General features: G+C 40.9%; 1 protein-coding gene across 2 annotated transcripts in view; it reads left to right on the forward strand.

Annotated features, from left to right (window-relative positions):
• Nucleotides 1-7,567: 7,567 nt before the first annotated feature.
• The window catches only part of AOAH (acyloxyacyl hydrolase), a 196,432-nt gene continuing 179,581 nt past the window's right edge, over nucleotides 7,568-24,418 (forward strand). For both annotated transcript variants that reach the window (XM_055420873.2, XM_055420871.2), the window contains exon 1: nucleotides 7,568-8,059. Coding sequence is in view for 1 of the 2 variants with exons in the window: in XM_055420871.2 (XP_055276846.2) it covers nucleotides 7,933-8,059 (127 nt within the window). In the remaining variant the exon portion in view is untranslated. The remainder of the gene's footprint in view (nucleotides 8,060-24,418) is intronic.

Here is a 24,418-nt window from a genome sequence, read left to right on the forward strand (position 1 = left end):
TTGTCCTGGAAGATAAGGAAAAGGATATTTCAGGCAGAGTGAAAATTCATGCAAAGGCACTGAGGCATGAACAGCTGGGCATGTCTAGGCACAACACTGGTAATTTGATGCCAGCAGAACATAGAACACATGGGAAAGTGATGAGAAATGTGACTGAAGGGATGAAGTCTCAAAATGATGAGAAGACTTGTGAGCCCTTCCAAAGAATTCACTCTTTATTTGGTGGACCATAGGGAGCCATGATAGATTGTAAGCATCAGGATAATATGATCTACTATGTTTTTTAGTAAGATTACTGTTTTTCTTCAACTCTATCCTTGTATCTTTCTTTTTCTCTAAAAGTCCATATTATCTTAACATAAGGTCATTCATGGTTGTATTTATTCTGGTTATTTATTTTTAAAAAATCTATTAAAGTATATTCATCCCTCCCTTTGCTTCCCTTCCATCACCTTCCCTTTGGAAGCACTTGGCAGGAGTTTGGATGTGGATTTGGATGCAACATTGTTAGCATCTTGCTCTGTGCCAGATACTGTGTGAAGCAATTTCATGATCTTCTCTCCTCTTCCCTTACTCTGTCTACTAACTCTTGACACAGTGACTGGGGATATCAGGGAGAGACCTTCCAACCGAATGCAGAACTCCAAAGAAGCCTGTATTAGACTGCTCTGAACTCACTGTGTGCATCTGAGGCTCATGCAATAAAATAGTATACACTTAGCTCAAGACATGGCAACCCACTCCAGAATTCTTGCCTGGAGAATCCCAGGGATGGAGGAGCCTGGTGGGCTGCCGTCTGTGGGGTCATACAGAGTCGGACACCACTGAAGCAACTTAGCAGCAGCAGCTCAAGACAAGTTCTCAAGGTGTCCTTATATTTAGCCACTTTGCCTCCGAGATCATTCTGCAGCTGCAATGTCCTGCATCTTCCACATATACCTTGAAGCTGCTTTTAGCATTTTGTTCATGGTTAGCTTGAAGCTTAGTGAATTTTATTTACACTTCGTCCATGAAAATATCCCCAGAAGAGATTTAACTAATCCATATTTTTTTAAATGTAGTGGCAAACTCCCTAGTAAGTCAGGACCCTGGCTTACTCCCGACAGTCCCCTGACCATAGGTTAGCCTGTCTCATTTCAGTCTCAGCTGCGACTTTCATGAAAGTTTTTGCCAATATGTTTTTCCATGAGCTGTCCAGAACAAGAGTTAGAGAGAAAAGTGCCTTTAGGGAGCATCTGCTGTCCATATTTTAAAGAAAACACCACTGGGACGAATAGGGCAAGTCAGTGTGCCTCAATCCATCTTCCAAAAGCTCATAATGCAAGGTAATCAAATATATTCAATTGAGAAAGAAAAATATTCACATATGTTTATGTATAATACACATGGCAGACAGTTCCCTCCCAATAATTCTCTTTATCCTTCTGCTTATAACTCTGGATTTTCACTGAGCATGTTGCCATCAGAATAAAGACCACCTGCCCCAGATTCCTTAAGCTAGGAAGGGTTATATGACTCTATTTCCCAGCATCCCTGGTTACCATGTGTAGCCAATGAGATGTATGCAAAAGTGTTGAGAAGATTTGGAAAGAAGCTCTTTATAAAGAAAGGCGTAAGCTTCACTAGCCTTCTGCTTTCTTCTATTGCTGCTCTGGAAAATAGACATGATGGCTGAAGTTCTAGCAGCCATATTAGGTCTGAAATTTTCTGCCCTACTAATTCTAGGATAGTCGAAGCTTGAGTGCCTGAAGACACCATGGGACAACCTCAACAGCTCTAAACTGCCCACTCTGAACTTCTTTTATCTAAAAAAGAAAAAAAAAAAAAAAGAATGAATGAATGTGCTTCAAGCTTATTTCACCTGTTTATTTTATTCTGTTTTGTGCATTCAAACTCTACTTTACACTTTGCAGACCTAGGTAAAACTAGTTTAAGCCCATATTCCCACCAGTCTGTAGCAAATGGAAGTCTAAAGCATATGAGACTATCTATAACGTGTGAAAGTCCAAAGCCCTCCCCAAGATAGGCATGAATCCCTGAGCATATAAACTCCTGGTCCCTCTGCCTCTGGACCTGTGCCTTCTTTGCTCTGCCCAGCTCTGATCCAAACATGAAACTCATTTCCTCATTGATTTCCACAAGAATCCATTCAGAATCTAGGCAAAGTACCATCTCTCACATGGCACAGCAAACAACTTCCTCTTCATATCATAACTTCCTATTAGCTCAGGGGTTTTTGTCACCCCCATGTCCCAACAGTTCTCTGTTGGCACTTCAGTCAGCAAGACCCCAGTATCTCATCTGATTCTGCTTCTCCTTTCTCTGCTCCGATTTCCTTATTTTTATATCGTGTCCAAATTCTACTGCCTCACTGATGAAAAGCAACTCACTTGCCACAGTTCCTTTTCCCAAATTTACTGTCAGCTGACCGGCAGACAAAAGAAGTTCATTTAAAAGAATTCACTCTCCTTAGAAGCCAGTTGTAGTTATAAATGGCATACCTCTGCCAGCAAGTGTGAATGTATCTCTAAAAGCCTTAAGAACGTCAGAGTGCAGGAATGAGGGATATGATTAATGGGGAGCGGGAAAGGAGTGTTGGAGTACAGAACACATTGTGTGTCTGGGTCACAGCGTTGCTGCCATTGCTACATTGTTAACACATTGAGGATCACTGGCTTATTTTCTGGTGGGTGTCTTTTCCTGCTGGAAGTTACCAGTGTACCTCTTGGGGTGATTTTCCACATTCTCTCTTATCACGTGGTTACCTCCTACAATACATCTGCAAGTTTCTCTCCCTCCACTGATAATACCCATGGCTGGCCACTCCTCTAGTGTGTTCTGAATTTCTACTTTGCATCTACTTAAGTACATTACTAAAATGGACATCCTTTGAGAAAATATACAAAGTAAAACATGTTAAAATTCCAATACTGGAGAAGGATAGTGTTAATTCATTGTTAGTTTCAAATGTATCTAACACTTACTGTTAGTTTATTTTAAATTCATGTTGTCTCTGTAATTCTTATAATTTCCCTATAATATTTGACATCTGGTCCCATCACTTCATGGGAAATAGAAGGGGAAACAGTGGAAACAGTGTCAGACTTTATTTTGGGGGGCTCCAAAATCACTGCAGATGCTGATTGCAGCCATGAAATTAAAAGACGCTTACTCCTTGGAAGGAAAGTTATGACCAGCCTAGATAGCATATTAAAAAGCAGAGACATTACTTTGCCAACCAAGGTCCTTCTAGTCAAGGCTATGGTTTTTCCCGTGGTCATGTATGGATGTGAGAGTTGGACTGTGAAGAAAGCTGATCGCCGAAGAATTGATGCTTTGGAACTGTGGTGCTGGAGAAGACTCTTGAGAATCCCTTGGACTGCAAGGAGATCCAACCAGTCCATTCTAAAGGAGATCAACCCTGGGTGTTCATTGGAAGGACTGATGCTAAAGCTGAAACTCCAATACTTTGGCCACCTCATGCGACGAGTTGACTCATTGGAAAAGAGTCTGATGCTGGGAGGGATTGGGGGTGGGAGGAGAAGGGGATGACAGAGAATGAGATGGCTGTATGGCATCACCGACTCTGTGGACATGAGTTTGAGTGAACTCCTGGAGTTGGTGATGGACAGGGAGGCCTGGCGTGCTGTGATTCATGGGGTCGCAAAGAGTCGGACACGACTGAGCAACTGACCTGAACTGAACTGAACCCATTCTATAGTTAAAGAAGCTGATACTCAGAGAGGTGGATCAGCTTGCCCAAGAACATACAGTGGAGTGCTGAAACCAGGATGAAGATGAACGCTCACCTGATCCTAAGTCCAGAATGCTTTTTTACAATAATTTCATTTATTTATTTATTTTTGGCTGTGCTGGGTCTTCCTTGCTGTGCGGGTTTTCTCTCGGTGCAGCGAGTGGGGACTACTGTCTAGCTGCAGTGCTTCCCATTGCTGTGGCTTTTCTTGTTGCGGAGCACAGGCTCTAGGGCACGTGGATTTCAGTAGTTGCAACTCCTGGGCTCTTGAACACAGGCTCATTAGTTGTGGCACACAGGCCTAGTTTCTCTGCACATGAGGGATTGTCCTGGATCAGGAATGTCTCCCGCATTGGTGGGTAGATTCTTTACCACTGAGTCACCAGGGAAACCCCTCCAGAATGCTTTCAATCAGCTGACATGCACCCCTGTCATGGGTTAATTTAGGATTTCCGTAGCAGGGACAGAAGAGACTGAATGAAGGTAGAATAAATAAACTCTTACTGCGGAGGAGGGGCCAGCAAAGGATCTGGGCTTGGCTTGAACAGAGGGTCACCGCAGAGAATCCTGGGAAGCCAGAAGCATGGAGCTGGATCCTTGGCGTCGGAAAGAGGAGAAAGTCAAAGAGAAGAGGCGCTTTTGAGAGAGCACCAGATTTTACAGTATCTCCAGTCACCCAGGTCAGTTTTGTTTTGGGTTTCTGTTTTTGTCCTTCTGATTAAGGAACTTGCTGTGAATGAGGTGATTGAGGTCAGTTCAGTTCAAAAACTAATCAGGAAGCATATTCAGACAGAACAGGCCACAACAAACCACCAGTGTTACATTCAAGAATTTATAAACCCTCAGCCTTCTGCAGCAGGACAGACTGTGATTCGAATCCAGACTCTCCTGGTGAAATAAGTTAACAAAGTGCTTCAAGGAAGAAATCTCATTTTCTAAAAACAGATTTTGAGAAAATCAGAATTGGATCCTCTGACAGCAGGAGGTCCTCAGGGGACATTATACAGGGTCCAACAAAGGTTTTTTTGTGAGAAACCACACCATAGGTCCAGGGCCTTTCAACAAGTTGTGCAGAGATTCTAGGCCATGTGCACTCAGTGCTCAGTGAGATGGTCAGGGGAGATGAGACCAGGCAGTCTGAGAGAGCCTGTGCAAATGGTAGGGCCCACCACCTCCACCCCCACTTCCACCTCCACCTGGGCAGCTGGAGGGAAGGTTTGTTTAGCGGTGTATGGGCACAGGCACTCCCTTCAGTATCAATGAGCAAGTCATTTCCTGATTTCTGTGTTCCTCGTTTGACCCTGCCAACTAGGAATTAACCCTTCAAGCATGAAAATCACCTCTGTTTAGGGAAAACCCACTATATGTTGACATTCCCCTACAGCTGAGGAATTTCAGCCCTGGAAATGGTGAAGGACTGTCTCCACACTGCACAGCTAAGCCCAGGATTCCCAGTACAGCCCACCCTGCCTGAAGCCTGAGCATCCAGTCTGCCTCAGGACCACGATTCCAGGAGTGCTTGTGGGTGAAACTGCCTGAGTTCATGCACACATGACCATGGGTCTGAAACTTGCCTTGACACTGAGAAATTCCCCTCACCCTGAGGTGGCCCAGTCTGGCTCACAGCTACATACCTAGACTAGGAGACCCTCGGGAGGTCCAGTTTGTTGTTGCTGTTTAGTCACTAAGTAGTGTCCAACACTTTGCAACCCCATGGACTGTGGCACTCCAGGCTCCTCTGCCCGTGGGATTTTGCAGGCAAGAATACTGGAACTGGTTGCCATTTCCTCGTCCAAGGGATCTTCCCAACCCAGGGATCAAACCTGCGTCTCCTGCATTGCAGGCAGATTCTTTACTGCTGCATCACCAGTAAGCCCCAGCAGGCCTAGAGCCTGTGCCAGTGGCTTTTTCTGAACCTATGCAAAGATTCCTCAAACACCTATTGTTAGCAAACTACCCTCTGTGTTCCTGGAGGGTTGTCCTGCACACAGATGGTGTTCAATAAGTGCAGCCTCTAATAAATGCAGGCAGTATCATTTTCCTATATCTTGGCCTGCAACTACCGTGAATGTCTTACAGTAATTCTCTTGAAATCTGGCTTCGGGTACAGATTTCATCATACTCCTGCTGGGATAGCAGTAACCAAAGCTTTGTTTTACCAAACACGTCTTGCACGGCACACTGCTTTATAGTGTTACTCCATTGTCTATTTTAGTCCTTCCTGGAATCCTGAGAAATATTATTATCCCAACATAAATGAGGAAACCAAAGTTTAGAAAGGTTCTACCACTGGTCCAATACTTGACCTAGAAGTGAACATTAGACAGGATAGCTGAACAAGTGTCTTTTTGTCTTTGCGGACAGTACTAGTAATAACTCTATGATTCTGCCTCCTCAGGAATTCTCTAGAATTTCCCTAGGTCCTGACCCATCTGGTGGTCCCGGTGACCTCTAGAGCTTCCCTTGGCCACAGGATCAGGGACCTTGCACACCAGCAGATCAGCCTCAAAGGAAGTCAAGGGCCCATGATGAGCAAGACATTTTTGGTAGTCATTGACCCAGCCAGTGCTGGGGACTTAAGGAGGGAAACACTCTGGTGTTTGTCACAGATTCAGAGATTTGACAAATTGGCATTTGTTAAACTGATGCTTACACAAGGAATCTTCAAACCATAAAAATTGGTATCTCCTACATGCTAGAAAGAATACAACTCTAAAATTTTACCTGCTACTTAAAATGTTACTCCTTAGGTACATCAGGGGGAGGAGGAGAAGAAATCTTTACCAATTTTGATTTCTAGTAAATGTTACTGGCAATATTATATTTAATTAAATATTTAAAACAATTAGATAGTTTTTAATATTTTTATGTATCTGGCTGTTGCTGGTCTTAGTCACTGCAAACAGAATCTTTAGTGGCATGGGAACTCTTAGTTGCAGCATGTGGGATCTAGTTCCCTGACCAGGGATAGAATCCCAGCCCCCTGCATTGGGATCGTAGAATCTCAGCCACTGGACCGCCAGGGAAGTCTCTTGATAACTTTTATAATATTTTATAAAGTTTATAACAAGCTTTCTTCAGAGCCTAAACAGGGAGAATGTTAATTGCTTGATCCCTAGGCCTATCTAGATTGTGGCCCTTTGCCCCAGTCCTCTTATCTTATTGGGTAAGAAACGGCTTGTGACTTTGCTCTATCCTATTTTAGAACAAAGCATTTAGATTACATGTCTTTATCTACAGTCTGGTTGAGTTTTCAGTTAGTTTTTTTTTTTTTCTCTTGGAAAAATAGCATTCAGTTCTCATCTTCAAAGTAGAAAATCAGCCTCTCAAAAATGAATGAATCATTCTCAGGTGAGGGATCTGGACACACTTTGAAATTCTTCAGAAAAGAGATGTATCATACACAGCCAAGTAAAAATGAATTGATTAATTTCAGCTCTCTTTCTTTTTTTTTCTTATTAGATTGAAAATCCACCAGTACCAAGTGCCCCATGACTATCTCATTGTTCATTTTCTGAACACCAATGAAAGGCCCTGGGAAAACGACCCTTGAAGGAATAATCCACCATCTCCAAAGGAAAGCGACTACTTGACCAGAACATTCTTTAACAACCAAAGAAGCCCAAATTCACCATATAAAACAGTTTATAGCAAAACTATATAACTTCTGAATATAACAGATGATAATTTCTACCGTCTGAACACGGCTATCAAATTGCTAAAGTGTTGTGTGTCTGCGGTTGAGGTTTTCTTCTTCAGTTTTACTTTTAGTTTAGCTCTGTTTTGCAAGAAAGAAAGAGGAAGAGTTGCCTAACCAGGCCACAGGATGATTCCGGGAGGCTTCAAGGTTCCTGGGGTTCACCACCACTGACTTCAGCCAGCAAGTGCAAAAGCACTCTTGGCTGCCTCAGCGGCAATCTGCGGCAGTTTTTCCTTCAGTTTGCAGCTTAGGAGAATTGTGCACCAGGGGCTCCTCCAGCTCTTCCCAGACCCGAGCCGTGCAGCTCCCTCTCTGGGTTCTGCGCAGTGAAAAGTGTGTATGTGAGTGTGGTGTGTGTGTGTTAGAGGACGGAAGAGAAATGGAGACAGATTAATCAGTTCTTGGGCCTCAACTTCAGCATCCTTCAGCCTGCGGCTTCTGTTGCCAGCCTGAAGTCTCCTGCTGTAATAGCTCCGAGATGAAGTCTCCTTGGAAAATCCTTATGGCTGCTCCTCTGTTGTTTCTCCTGACCCTTCACACCTTGGCCTCTTCAGGCTATGGCAACTGGCCTGACACCAGACACTCCAATGGCCATGCCTGCATAGGTAAGTAATTATTTTGTGGATTTTTTTAAAAAACAAACTCAACTGTTTTTACTTCTTATTTACTTCTTTTTTAATATATAAATTTATTTATTTATCTTTGGCTGCATTGGGTCTTCATTGCTGTGCTCAGACTTTCTCTAATTGCGATTAGTAGGGGCTACTCTGTAGCTGTGGTCTTCTGGCTTCTCATTGTGGTGGCTTCCCTTGTCGCAGAGCATGGGCTCCTCAGGTTCAGTAGTTGTGGAGTGCTTGCTTAGTTGCCAAGAGACATGTGGGATCTTCCCGAACCAGGTATCAAATCCGTGTCCCCTGCATTAACAGGCGGATTCTTAGCCACTGAACCACCAGGGCAGTCCTATTCTGTGTATTTTTAATGTGAACATCATGGGGTCAAATTCTTGGCTTTCATAGAAAACCACCTATTTAATGACATCCATGGCCAAAAGAGTCCAGTTAACATATCAATAACCTCACTAGCAGAGAAAAATTTTGAGTCTTAAAGTAAGCATTCACTCTGTATGCAAATATGTGCGTAGATAAGTGTGCTATATAGTTGCTGCTGCTGCTGCTAAGTCACTTCAGTCGTGTCCGACTCTGTGTGACCCCATAGACGGAAGCCCACGAGAAGCTTGCTTTAAAAGTGTTCCACCTCACTGGTGATTGAAATCATTTCCCCTGGATGGCAACAGTAAGACCCTGAAATTCTCAACTGCCTTTCAGGACAACAGGCAGCACTACATATCGGAAAGAAGTAGATTTTGACCTTTGAACTGCTGCCACCCCCTCCTCCTCTGCTCCGTCCTGTACAATCTGAAACTTTGAGCAACTTCACACTTCCATGCCTCTGTGTTACCGATGAAATGAGGCACATAATACCCACTTTATGGGGATGCTGTGAGAATTGAGATCGTGCATGTAAATTTATGGTGTTTGCACACAGTAAGGATTCAGCAATCTTGGTTTTGTTCTTTCTGTCAGCGAGTCCAGAGTTGGCAATAAACAGTCACCTGAAAACACTGAATACTGGCTGAGATATGGCTCTTTCACTAAACTTTTATTGAGGTATTTTATTTCCAAGTTATTTTTTGGTGTTTTTGTTTGTTTGCTTGTTTGTTGTTGTTGTTTTGGAGAGGAGTAAAAGTAGGGTTGGAGAAGGAAATGGCAACCCACTCCAGTGTTCTTGCCTGGAGAATCCCAGGGACGGGGGAGCCTGGTGGGCTTCCGTCTATGGGGTCACACAGAGTCAGACACGATCGAAGTGACTTAGCAGCAAAAGTAGGTAAGACCTTTGATATTCATATCGTACCTGGAGGTTCCCAACGGGCTTTCACAGGGTCAGTTCATGGAGCCAAAGTCTGAGTAGTAATTATTCAATGAGCAGATCCCAAAATAAAATCCTGGTTTAAGAAGCCAGGAAAAGAACTAGAAGGATAAGTATAGTGGCCATCTCTTACAAATGAAAAGTTTGGATACAGAGTGTGACACATGAATTATTCCTGGAGACTATGGAGACAATATCTGATTTAGTCCTATTTCCTGAAAAAAAATCATGATTTCCAGTCATTATACATGGTAAAGAACACATCCCTGGTTTCAAAGTCTTCTTTTAAATTAAAATTTTAAGACCCAGATTCCATGAGAATCTATTCTCCACAGGCCTGGAAGCAGAGATCTGTGGCCCCATTAGAAACATGCCTAGGAGGTTGTCCGAACTCAATATTTGGTCCCATCCAATAATTATTTACCACCTTCTATTTTCTCAAAACAAATATTTAAAGCTTATAAAACAGAAATGCTCTTGAGAAAGACTTAAGTGAAATCAGTTCTACTTCTAGGATGGTTGAACTGAGATACTTGGTCTTCCACTTCCATAAAGTAGACATAATATACTCATTTCCTTTCCTGCCCCATTCCCAGAGGCATAGAGAGTTAGCAAGAGGTGTTGATGGGATCCTAGGATGTGGTTGTTTTGATTATATATTACTGCAAAACAAATTTTAAAGTAGTCATTTTGTCATACCACAGTTTTGTGGGTCAAGTGTGCACCTTTAGCAGTTGTGGCAGTGGGAGGTATCTCCTGAAAGGGGACCTGGGGATGCCCTTAGTTACTGGCCAAACGTGGAAGTGTCTTAGGAAGCAGCAAAGTAAGCTCATTCCACTCTCAGCTGGTGGTAAGAGGGAGAGCCTCTTGGAGAGGGTGGGAGTAAAGGAGGAATTGCCGGTTGGACTTCTGTTAATCCCAACAACTTTCAGATGAAAAAGCAAGACTATATGCTGTCCAACTCATTGGCTCCCATAATCCAGAGTTTGCACGTAAGAGGTCAACCCACACAGAGAGGGACTCTCCTTCTGGCTGTCGATCTAACTCCCTGGAAGAGAGAGTCTGGGCTAAGTCTTTACATCAGTGAATAAGAGGCAGGTGGGAGTGAAGAGAGCTCACAGGGCAGATGTGGCTGCCAGTTTCGTGGAGGAAGGTGGCAACGCTCATGGAAGAGGGGACTGTCGTGACTGGAGAGATGCTCCACAAGGAGCCACTGTAGAAGTTACTGAGTGACTGAGCCAACGTCCCCATCATAAACAAACAACCACAGCGCCTATGCCAGGACGAGCCTTTGCAGTGGGAACCAACCAGCAGATCTGGAGGGCATGGCCTTGAACATATTCCAAAATCAGAACTAAGCCACACAAAACCCTAATGGCCTCTTTCCCAAGTTTTACCATAATTTGCTTGCACTGAACTATACATTTCATTTGATCACCAAGCAAACTCTGATTCTACTGTGCTGGAATGAGCAGGGCCTCTTTCTGCTGCTTTACAAATGTTATGAAATCAGTAATAAGTCATGTTCATTTTTGCAAAACATTATTTTCTTTACATGGGTGATTTAAGGGCAAAATAATCCTTATGTTTCAAAGTCATTGACATTTAAATGTATTCATTGACTTTTGAGGTTGCTTTTGTTTTTGTTTTTATTTAAGCCCTATTTGGTGCTTAGGAAGCTTTTTAAAGAGTTTTAAAAAAAAAAACTTTTTTCCATCATTCATGTTTGGTTCAATATATAAAATGCCTTCAGAGTGAGTTGAAACCTCCTCTCCCAACCCCCACATCACACATACAATGGTCAGACATGACTTTATGTTTGAATGATAAAGAGGAAGTGATCCTAAGCTTTCAGTCAGCAGGAATGGTAAAGTAACAATGTCACTGACAAAAATAGGAAAGATTTAGACAGAGCCAGCAGAGAAGGTTGAAAATCTATGATCACAATTTACATGGACAGAAATTTTATTTTCTCTATTTTTCTATACCTGAACACTTGTTCATAAACCACCACAGTCACTGCTGAGGACAAAAAACATTTCATCTTTCCATTCATGGGTTTAGATTTAGTCTCTCTGGATAATTCAGGGCTCTTTTCTTTCTCCCCTCTCTGAAGGTTGCTCTTAGTTCTTGGGGAGAGACTGTGTGTCACCCTGACACTTATAGTCCCCAGCCCTCAGAGCTCCCACATGAAGTATCATGGCTGGTGCAGCTCTTTGGCTGGTATTGGCAGCCCACAGTCTCTCCCTGCCGATGCCTGCTCACATTTACCCTCACAGGCCCTGATGAGGCTCGAGGTGTAGCCATATGCCCTCTGGTTCCCAGCTGCAGCTTCATGCAACCCTCTGCATTTTGTCCCTCACTTTCCCATTTCCCCTCTCCTAAATCCTCTACTTTTATTTTTAGATTATCATAGAATTTAACTCCAACCTTGGCGCAGATGGTAGGTTTCTGATCACCTCAATTTTCGCTAAGCTCACATCTGCCTTTTGTTTTTCTGGCTTGTTCTGGGGTCATATCCGTGCAGAGAAGACCCACAAAGACACTCTAGAGAGAGGTGCACAATTCTGGGGAAGGATCCCAAAGTGCGCAAAGTTGAAAAATCCAAGTGGACAGTATGCTTTTCCTCAAGAAGACAGTGAATAAATTCTTTCTTGGAGGGAAAAGGAGAGGCAGTAAACTAGATCATAGTTTAAATATATTTTGAGAAAGAGAAAAAAAAATGTCACAAAACATTAAGTGGAGTGAAATCCCCCAGAAGTTATAATGTACCCACCTCTCTGTTTACATAGCTGTGGTCCCAGATAGGATGAACAGTGAAATGCTAATTGTGGTTGTGTGGTTATCTGTGAGTAATGAGGTTACAGATGATTTGTAATTTCTTTTCAGTGCTTTCTGAATATTCCACATTTTCTAGATGAGCTTGCAAAAGCAATAGTAAGACATGGTGGTTAAGAGTATGAGAGCTTGGACTCTGGGTTCAGACTCTCTGGATTTGAGTCCTAGCCCTGCCTCTCTGTACACATTTGACATAAGGGCACAGCTTCACGCTCTTACTTCGTGTCCCCTGTCTATAAGATGAGATTACGTGGGGCCTGCATCCTAGGATGGTGTGGAGGCTTAGGTATGTGTTCATACCTCCGTTGTGTCTGACTCTTTGCAAGCCCATGGAACTGTAGCCTGCCAGGCTCTTCTGTCCATGGGATTGTCCAGGCAAGAATACTGTAATGGGGTGCAATTTCCTCCTGTAGGGGACCTTCTTGACCCAGGGATCGAACCCTGGTCTCTTATATCTCCTGCATTGGCAGGCAGGGTTTTGTTTTTCTTTTCTTTCTTTCTTTTTTTAACCATTGAGCCACCTGGGAAGCCAGGGTGATGTGGAGACTAATAAGTAAATACACATGAAGTATTTACAACTGTTCTCGGTACATAGTAAGTACTCAAAGGAGTTGTGATTATGTACTCTTTGGGATATCAGTAAAAAAATTTGAAAATATGCTATAGAAATCTTAAAATTAAACCTAACATAAAGCAAAGAGGCCCAAGCAAACTGAATAATTACTTGTCAAGCTTCATCTGTGTAACTATAAATTCTCAAATCTTGGCTATCTTATTGAAAGATTCACTTATTAAAAAAAAATAGATTTCATAGTCTATTAGCTTTCCATTGCTGTGTAATAAATTGCCATACATTCTTCAGTTTAAGACAAGATAAATTTATTGTCTCACAATTTCTACACACGAGAAATCTGGACATAACATAACTGGGTTCTCTGCTCAGTTTTACAAAGCTGAAATTGAGATGTCAGCTGGGGTTGCAATGTGAGTTGAGACTTAGGTCCTCTTGCAAGTTCCTGGTTGTTGGAGAATTTAGTTTCTTGGATTTTCAGAACTGAGGTCCTATATATTTACAAGCTATCAGCCGGGATCACTCCCAGCTCTTAGAGGATACGCCTTTACAAAGGAAGTTAACAACATATCTATTTCTTCAAGAACAGCTAGAGGAAAAAAATCCTTACAGGGTTCACCTGATTATGTTGTTGGGTCCACCCAGGATAACCTTGACTAACTCAAAGTAGACTAACTAGAGTCCTTAACTACATATGCAAAATGTCTCATATCAAGTGTGCTAAATTGCTTTAGTCATGTCCGACTTGGTGCGACCCCATGGCCTGTAATCTACCGGGCTCCTCTGTCTATGGAATTGTCAAGGCAAGAATACTGGAGTGGGTTGCTATGCCCTCCTCCTGGGAATCTTCCCAACCCAGATATCAAACCCAGGTCTCTCATGTCTCCTGCACTGACACTAAATGGGAAGCCCCTCTCTTATCATAGAACACAACATAATCACAGAAGTGATATCCAATCACATTCTGAGGTTCTGCCCTCATTAATCTTATCATTCTGCCAACCACTCATAGAAATGATTAAAAAAGAAAAGTCTCCAAACTAAACACTAAGGAGTATTTCAAAAGAGAATGTATGTGACTTAATCCCAAAGTGATTCAGCAAATAGGAATGAGTAAAAAGCCTCTTGATGAAAGTGAAAGAGGAGAGTGAAAAAGTTGGCTTGAAGCTCAACATTCAGAAAACTAAGATCATGGCATCTGGTCCCATCACTTCATGGGAAATAGATGGGAAAACAGTGGGAACAGTGTCAGACTTTATTTTTTTGGACTCCAAAATAACTGCGGATGCTGATTGCAGCCATGAAATTACAAGACGCTTACTCCTTGGAAGGAAAGTTATGACCAACTTCAGTTCAGTTCAGTCACTCAGTTGTGTCCGACTCTTTGCGACCACATGAATCACAGCACGCCAGGCCTCCCTGTCCATTACCAGCTCCCGGAGTCTACGCAAACCCATGTCCATCGAGTCGATAATGCCATTAAGCCATCTCATTCTCTGTCGTCCCCTTCTCCTCCCGCCCCCAATCCTTCCCAGCATCAGAGTCTTTTCCAGTGAGTCAACTCATCGCATGAGGTGGCCAAAGTATTGGAGTTTCAGCTTTAGCATCAGTCCTTCCAATGAACACCCAGGATTGATCTCCCTTAGAATGGACTGGTTGGATCTCCCTGAAGTCCAAGGGACTCTCAAGAGTCTTCTCCAACACCACAGTTCAAAAGCATCAATTCTTTGGTCATCAGCTGTCTTCACAGTCCAACTCTCACATCCATACATGACCACTGGAAAAACCACAGCCTTGACTAGACGAACCTCGGTTGGCAAAGTAATGTCTCTGCTTTTTAATATGCTATCTAGGTTGGTCATAACTTTCCTTCCAAGGAGTAAGCATCTTTTAATTTCCTGGCTGCAATCAGCATCCCCAGTAATTTTGGAGCCCAAAAAAATAAAGTCTGACACCGTTTCCATTGTTTCCCCATCTATTTCCCATGAAGTGATGGGACCAGATGCCATGATCTTTGTTTCCTGAAAGATGATGCTGTGAAAGTGCTTCACTCAATATGCCAGCAAATTTGGAAAACTCAGCAGTGGCCACACGACTGGAAAAGGTCAACCTTCATTCCAATCCCAAAGAAAGGCAATGACAAAGAATGGTCAAACTACCGCACAATTGCACTCATCTCACATGCTAGTAAAGTCATGCTCAAAATTCTCCAAGCCAGGCTTCAGCAATATGTGAACCGTGAACTTCCAGATGTTCAAGCAGGTTTTAGAAAAGGCAGAGACACCAGAGATCAAATTGCCAACATCCACTGAATCATGGAGAAAGCAAGAGAGTTCCAGAAAAACATCTATTTCTGCTTCATTGACTATGCCAAAGCCTTTGACTGTGTGGATCAAAATAAACTGTGGAAAATTCTGAAAGAGATGGGAATACCAGACCACCTGACCTGCCTCTTGAGAAACATGTATGCAGGTCAGGAAGCAACAGTTAGAACTGGACATGGAACAACAGACTGGTTCCAAATAGGAAAAAGAGTACGTAAGTTTGTATATTGTCACCCTGCTTATTTAACATATGCAAAGTACATCATGAGAAACGTTGGGTGGGAGGAACCACAAGCTGGAATCAAGATTGCCAGGAGAAATATCAATAACCTCAGAGATGCAGATGACAGCACCCTTATGGCAGAAAGTGAAGAGGAACTAAAAAGCCTCTTGATGAAAGTGAAAGAGGAGAGTGAAAAGGTGGGCTTGAAGCTCAACATGACCAACCTAGATAGCATATTAAAAAGCAGAGACATTACTTTGCCAACCAAGGTCCGTCTAGTCAAGGCTATTGTTTTTCCAGTGGTCATGTATGGATGTGAGAGTTGGAGTGTGAAGAAAGTTGATCACCAAAGAATTGATGCTTTTGAACTGTGGTGTTGGAGAAGACTCTTGAGAGTCCCTTGGACTTCAAGGAGATCCAACCAGTCCATTCTAAGGGAGATCAATCCTGGGTGTTCATTGGAAGGACTGATGCTAAAGCTGAAACTCCAATACTTTGGCCACCTCATGTGAAGAGTTGACTCACTGGAAAAGATGCTGGGAGGGATTGGGGGCGGGAGGAGAAGGGGATGACAGAGAATGAGATGGCTGGATGGCATCACCGACTTGATGGACATGAGTTTGAGTGAACTCCAGGGGTTGGTAATGGACAGGGAGGCCTGGAGTGCTGTGATTCACGGTGTCTCAAAGAGTCGGACATGACTGAGCTACTGAACTGAACTGAACTGAACTGATATAGTGGAAATTAATAGATGAAGAGTATACTGTGGGTTGAGGGTTTTTGTTTTGTTTTGTTTTTGAGGGGGAAGGGGTTGATAGTCAAGCTTTTTTTCTCCCGGCCTTCACACTCAGAATTTGGAAAGAAAAACAAATTACTCCACTACTATTCCCTTTCTCTTATAAACTAATTGTTCTTCAATGTTAGCAAAGAGGACAAATCTTCTGATTCTTTCCCTGGATAAAGTCCTTTTTTTTAAAGTATGATTCCCACAATTTAAAAATGTCAAATGTAAATTAAAACAGATTAGATTGCCCTTTAACAGAAGCCCCAGATTCTTTCAGATAGAAACAACTGCAAGAGGGAATTCTGATTATTATGGTATGAGGGGCTGGTGAGCCCTCTGTGCAAAAGGCCAAGCATAAAACTGGAAGGACTGTCTTAAGCAACCACTTTGGGACACTAAAAATAAACCATTGGATCACAATGAATTGAGGAATGTTTATTCTTGAAAAACTGCTTGCCCTTCGGGAAGAACAGTAAAACTCTGACCTTTCTGCCTGAGGCTGCTCCATCTACCCTTGCCCTCGGCTTAGTTAGTGAGAACAGTAGTTTCACTACTGTGGAGCTGTCTGCAAAAACCAGCAGGTCTACTGCTAATGGGACAGACTTGATTCAGCCAGGATTCAAAGATGGCTTTGTTGGCTAGAAGTGATGGACTCTGTTGGGAATTAACAAGGAGAACACACAGTTTGCTAGCTTAAGGTTTTGGCCCTAGGTGAGACAATGAAGATCAGCCAGAAATTTAACAGTGAAGCCCTAGTAATGTGAGCATCATAGAAGGCCAAGATAAGGTCTCCACACATCCCTGATTGATTTGGAAACTGTGCACGTGTTGGGAAGACCTGAAAGAGCCTAAGAAAAGTGAAGCTAACTTAGTCACAACTTTCAATGTACTCACCAACCCATTTAAATTCATTCCCCCCTTTTTTTTTCATAAAATATAAGAGGAAGGAATACTTTCCAGATCATTCCATCTTTTACATTAATATCAAATCCAGACAAAGACATCACAAGAAAAGGAAATAAGAGACCGATACCCTGTATGAACATAGACAAAAAAATCCTTAAAAAACATTAAAAAACTGCATCCAGCAACATGTAAACTAGGTTATACCCCATGATCAAGTACCATTTATCCTAGAAATGCATGGCTGTTTTAAGATCTGAAAATCAATTAATAGGATATACCAAATTAATTGGAGAAAGAAACGGCAACCCACTCCAGTATTCTTGCCTGGAGAATCCCCACGGACAGGAGCCTGGCGGGCTACAGTCCATGGGGTTGCAAGAGTCGGACACGACTTAGCGACTACACCATCATCACCACCACCAAATCAGTAGAATAGAAGCTATAACTACATTATCATCTTGATATAAATTTAAAAATAATTTGACAAAATCAATCACCCACCCATGTTAAAACCACTCAAGAAGTTATGAAAGAAAAAGGAACTTCCTTAACATGATAAAGAGCATCTATGAAAACTTACTACTGATGTTATATTTAATGAGGGAAGACTGAATACTTTTCTCTCAAAATCAGAAACATGGTAGATGTCCACCTCACCACTTGTAGTTAACATCGTTTTGAAGATTCTATTCAGCTTAATAAAGAAAGAAAAATAATATAAACAAGCAAATTGGAAAGAAATAAGTAAACCAATATTTTTAGACATGTTCCTGAATGTATAAAATCCTAAGGTATTTACAATAAAAGTACTAGAATTAGCAAGTTTAGCAAGGTGGTAAGATTCAAGATTAATATAAAAATTAATTATATTTATTTATATTAACAACAAATGTTTAAGAACTGAAATCAAGAAAACAATTCCATTCATAATATGATAAATATAGGAATAAATTTAACAAAAGAAATGCAATTACTCTACACTGAAAACTACAAAACATTGTAAAGAGAAATTAAAGGTGCTTTACAGAAAAGGAGAAATACTTCAGGCTAATGGATCAGAAGACTCAATAGTGTTAAGATGGCAATATTCCTCACATTGATCTAACAGACTAAACAATTCCTTCAAAATCCTAACATCTTTTTTTTTTTTGTAAAAATTGGCAAGCTGATCCTAAAATTTGTATGGAAAAAAAAAGAAGCCAGAATAGCCAAAAATTTCAAAGAAACCACTTAGAGAGCTGACACTATCTGATTCCTTACTCCAAATCATACATAATTATTAACTCAAAATAGATCTTAGACCTCAAGGTGAAAACTAAAACTAAAAACTTTCAGAAAAATTACAGAAGAAAAATTTTTGTGATTTTGGACTGGGTGAAGACTCTTAGATATGACATCAAAAGAACTATACCAAAAGAAAATACAAGTTGTACTTTATTAAACACTTTGTTCTCCAGAAAATATCATTAGAAAGTGAAAAGAATATTAAGAAATCATATTCACAATCATATAGACATCAGTATAGTAATTATTATTTTAATTAACACAAATGATTATTTTCACTTTCAGAATCCAAAATTTTAATGTATGCAGTGTGATACTCAGCAGTGTATAAATTTCAAATTTCAATAGATCTGGGTTGGATTCACTAGCTAACCCGTGAGCAGCTGAATCATTACTTGTCTGAAAGGCCTCAGGTATATTGCTTAGCCTCTCTGAGTGTCACATTTCTCATCTGTAAAATGGGAAGTACCAATCTCATGAGGTTGCTGTAAAGATTAAATGAGATATAGTTTGTGAAAACACCTAGTAGAGAGTTGAAAGAACAAAGGTCTTTTCATAACTTCCTAAAACTTATTGAAGTAGAAGGCAACTATTAAAAAGCTTATTCAATAAGAAACTGTTTGATAAAATACAATTGATTTTTTTTGTAGTTATAAAAGAATATATGACTTCCATAGAGATTTTAGAAAATACAGATATTTTTAAAGAATGTAATGAACTGTAGTCCCCAAACTCAGATGATCACTATTGATTTCCTTGCAAAACCATCTAGGTTTATATTTATAATGAGTATAGATCTTATTTAATTGTTTTATTTAATTTCTAAATTTGGATTGTTAAGTTGACAAGTAAAAGTAAACACCTTTTCTTTTCAACAAAATGTTTGTGAGAAATTTGGCAGTAGTAAGCCATTGCTTCCCTGGTGGCTCAGAGGTTAATGCGTCTGCCTCCAATGCAGGAGACCTGGGTTCAATCCCTGGATCGGGAAGATACCCTGGAGAAGGAAATGGTAACCCACTCCAGTATTCTTGCCTGGAGAATCCCATGGATGGAGAAGCCTAGTAGGCTACAGTCCACGGGGTCGCAAAGAGTCGGACGCGACTGAACAGAACAGAGCAGAACAGAAACCATTGCTGGCAGGTGAGAACCTGTCAAGTTAGCAATTAAGTTTGTGGATAAAAATGACTGGACATAGTCTAAGATTATTTTTCTATCTATCCATTTACTCATTATTTGTCTACCCTTCTTTCCATTCTTCCATCTATCTATCCACCCACCCATTAATCCATCTTTTTCTATTCATCCATCCTCTATCTTAAAATTCAAATATAAGTAAATGGAAAAATAAAGTTATACTCTTCTGAAAGAAAATTTGATTTGTTAATTTCTTTGATAATAAGATCTGACTTTCCCTTTTAGGTTTATACAGAGGACATTTTTCATAGCTTGAATGAACTATATCTGTGGCGCCAACATTTGACAAAAATGTCTGTGAGGTACACAATGAGATAAAGAATTTTACCTCAAATGTTGTATAGGAAAAAGTGTATTGAAAAGAACACTATTTCAACCTGCCAATTGTTTCTGAGCACATTAGTTTTTAACAAAGTCTCTCCAAGTGAAATTGTAGTAGGTAGAATTAAAAGATAAGTCTTAGTAAAACTTTTTTTATATATTTCTCAGAAATTGAGAAAGTGAAAGGCTCCATTGATTGGGCAGTAAATGTTTTTGCAACTCAGTTTTATCAAGTTTTTTGCTTTCAACACAATTGCAGGGAGACATAAATAATTTTCAGTGATTGATCACTTTCAGATTTTTGACATTTAACTTAGAGGAGTTAAAGAATTGAGTAACACCACCATATCAGAAGTCCTTCCATTCTCTTTTACTTATTTAAGTAATCATGTGTTCTCAGCTGTTACCTCTTTAAAAATGAAAAATAAAAACATTGGTGTTAGCAGATATGAGCCTTTATATACAGAATGGATAAACTACAAGGTCCTACTTATAGCATCCGTTCCGTTCCGTTCCGTTCAGTCGCTCAGTCGTGTCCGACTCTATGCGACCCCGTGAACTGTAGCCTACCAGGCTTCTCTGTCCATGGGATTCTCCAGGCAAGAATACTGGAGTGGGTTACCGTTTCCTTCTCCCGGGGATCTTCCCGACCCAGGGATTGAACCCGGGTCTCCCGCATTGGAGGCAGACGCTTTAACCTCTAAGCCACCAGGGAAGCCCAGAGAACTATATTTGACATTCTATGATAAACCATAATGGAAAAGTATATATTTTAAAAAGAATGTATACACATACATATATATATATGAATAACTTTGCTGTACAGCAGTAATTAACACAAATTGTAATCAACTATCAGTTCAGTTCAGTTCAGTCGCTCAGTCGTGTCCAACTCTTTGCGACCCCATGAATCACAGCACGCCAGGCCTCCCTGTCCATCACCAATCCCTGGAGTTCACTCAAACTCACGTCCATCGAGTCGGTGATGCCATCCAGCCATCTCATTCTCTGTCGTCCCCTTCTCCTCTTGCCCCCAATCAACTATACTTCAATTTAAAAAAACAGACATGATACTTGACATGAACTTTGTGTCTTTACTTGAGTAAGTAATATTTTTTGAAAGATATAGCTATTAATTGAAATAGTCCAACCATTTCATTAAAAGATGTAATTCCGAGAAAATTTTACCTTTATTATTTAGAACTTGTTTATCAAATTGACAATACATATTGCTTGCTGCTAAGTCACTTCAGTCGTGTCCGACTCTGTGTGACCCCATAGATGGAAGCCCACCAGGCTCCCCCGTCCCTGGGATTCTCCAGGCAAGAACACTGGAGTGGGTTGCCATTTCCTTCTCCAACATATTGCTTAGATAAGTTAATTTTACTAATAAAGAAAACTCTATCCAGAGAATTTTTAAAATACTTTCGTGTTTTATTCACAAGAAAGTAAAGGTTTTATTTAAATTTTATATGGATGTGAGAGTTGGACTGTGAAGAAAGCTGATCACCGAAGAACTGATGCTTTTGAACTGTGGTGCTGGAGAAGACTCTTGAGAGTCCCTTGGACTGCAAGGAGATCCAACCAGTCCATTCTAAAGGAGATCAACCCTGGGCGTTCATTGGAAAGACTGATGCTAAAGCTGAAACTCCAATACTTTGGCCATCTCATGCGACGAGTTGACTCACTGGAAAAGACTCTGATGCTGGGAGGGATTGGGGGCGGGAGGAGAAGGGGACGACAGAGGATGAGATGGCTGGATGGCATCACCGACTCGATGGACATGAGTTTGAGTGAACTCCAGGAGTTGGTGATGGACAGGGAGGCCTGGCGTGCTGTGATTCATGGAGTCGCAAAGAGTCGGACACAACCGAGTGACTGAACTGAACTGAAGATATTTTTAGTGTGCAAAAATACCTTCAACCATAAAAATACATTATATTGGCATAAAACTCTAGTGGAAGGAAAATTCAGTGAAGTAGACTTTTCACTGAAATATGAGTTCAAGGAAAGGAATTATCAATGCAAATTTTTCCCTGTGAAAGAAGAATTTGATCATATATTTTTAAAGTAGATGACAGTAGGTATAAGTCATTATAATATTTAGATTCTTTTGGATACATATGGAAGATTAACGTAATTTTTCTATTGTAATATTTACAATCTTCCTGGAATTGTACCCCTTGCAAGTAATGGAACTTATATCCCTTCAGTTCAGTTCAGTCGCTCAGTCGTGTCCGACTCTCCGCGACCCCATGAATCACAGCACGCCAGGCCTCCCTGTCCATCACCAACTCCCGGAGTACACTCAAACTCATGTCCACAGAGTCGGTGATGCCATCCAGCCATCTCATTCTCCGTCGTCCCCTTCTCCTCCCGCCCCCAACCTTTCCCAGCATCAGAGTCTTTTCCAGTGAGTCAACTCGTCTCATGAGGTGGCCAAAGTATTGGAGTTTCAGCTTTAGCATCAGTCCCTCCAATGAACATCCAGGATTGATCTCCTTTAGAATGGACTGGTTGGATCTCCTTGCAGTCCAAGGGACTCTCAAGAGTCTTCTCCAACACCACAGTTCAAAAGCATCGATTCTTCGGCGATCAGCTTTCTTCACAGTCCAACTCTCACATCCATACATGACCACGGGAAAAACCATTGCCTTGACTAGACGGACCTTGGTCGGCAAAGTAATGTCTCTGCTTTTTAATATACTATCAAGGTTGGTCATAACTTTCCTTCCAAGGAGCAAGCGTCTTTTAATTTCATGGCTGCAATCAGCATCTGCAGTGATTTTGGAGCCCCAAAAAACAAAGTCTGACACTGTTTCCACTGTTTTTCCATCTATTTCCCATGAAGTGATGGGACCAGATGCCATGATCTTTGTTTTCTGAATGTTGAGCTTCAAGCCAACCTTTTCACTCTCCTCTTTCACTTTCATCAAGAGGCTTTTGAGTTCCTCTTCACTTTCTGCCATAAGGGTAGTGTCATCTGCATATCTGAGGTTATTGATATTTCTCCCAGCCATCTTGATTCCAGCTTGTGCTTCTTCCAGCCCAGCGTTCCTCATGATGTACTCTGCATATAAGTTAAATAAGCAAGGTGACAATATACAACCTTGACGCACTCCTTTTCCTATTTGGAACCCTTAACAATATTTTAACATCCATTAAAATGTAGAAGGGTATATAGCTTTTCAAATTTCTTTTGGGGGTTCAGAACAAAATGTTTGAAAACCATTGATCTATATTCTAGAGTATGAAGCCGGTGGTCTGTAATCTGACCTTTAAGCCTCTTCATGAGCTATCTCCTTCCTAACGTTCTTACTCTTACTTTTCCATGGAGCCTGGGCTCTAGTCTTGGCCAGCTCTTCTCAGTCTCACATTCAAATCTTTAGAAATACTACTACTCTCTTCCCAGGGCGAGGGTGGTTATGATAATTAGGCGAATGAATTGAAACACGTATATTATCATATGTGAAATGAATCTGACGTTGTTGGGGGTTCCCCACCTCAACACTCTGTGGATTTAAGAGGCCGTTCCTTCCAGAAGTGTATAAATTAGCCTGGGATAGAACCTGCACGCTGAATTTACTAATTAAGAAATGAGAAACAAGAATTATAAAGGTGGCATAGAAATACAAGAAACTATTCTTAAGTAATCTTTTAAAACTTTGAACAGAATTACAGATTTTACCATTTGTTATAAACTGGTATATATAATTTAACCAGAACCATGAGAAAGCTGGTATTGTGTGAATTCTGAAGCACTTTCAACATGTTGTAGGAATAATGTGGACTTTCTTGAGTTGTACACATTCATAAGTAAATTGTCTGTATCTCGTGCCTTTGTTGGTTTTCTGTGAGCTGTAGTTTCTGGGAAATGAGCAGCTCTCATTCCTGTAACTCTTGTAACCCAGTCATTCATGTGCCTCCTTCATGTGGATTCAGTACGGCTGTGGTGCTGTTATCCCTCTGATAGGAACTCTAACTCAGTGTAAAGCCCCAAGATCTGTTACTTATTTTTATTTTATATTGTACTATATTTTATTTGCAGTGTTGTGTTTGTTTCAGGTGTATAGCAAAATGATACAGTCGTATATATATATATATATACACGTATATATATATATATATATTAACAAAAGCAGTTCTCGTCTTTTGATGGGGTGTTCATGGTTTATAACATAAATGGCATTACTTTGAGAGAGGGATAACTTAGGTATGGTATTGGGTTTTTTTTCTTTTTGCAGCTTGAGGCAGTTGTAAAATAACTTAATGTAGCTTTCTACAACTGTGTATTCTATAGTATCTTTTCATTTGGTGAAATTTTAACTGTTAATGTTTTTGGCATGGTGCTTTGTACCATTTATTAAATAAAAATTTTAAAAAAAAGAAATACTACTACTCTCTTCCTGAAGTCCTTTCCTGCCTTTTTTCTGTCAAATAAGTTCCTCCCATCTCATTACACTCAACTCCTCCAGGAAAATGTCACTACTTAGCAAAGGCAGCATTAGTTTCTACTTCCTATGTGTTCCCAAAGCACTAACAGGTCCCTCCACCAAACACCTGCAGGTTGCAATGACTAGATTATTTTTCTAA

The sequence above is a fragment of the Moschus berezovskii genome, chromosome 3 (assembly GCF_049115385.1).
Source record: "Moschus berezovskii isolate FMDL1 chromosome 3, NW_MosBer_1.0, whole genome shotgun sequence".
NCBI classification, from domain to species: domain Eukaryota; kingdom Metazoa; phylum Chordata; class Mammalia; order Artiodactyla; family Moschidae; genus Moschus; species Moschus berezovskii.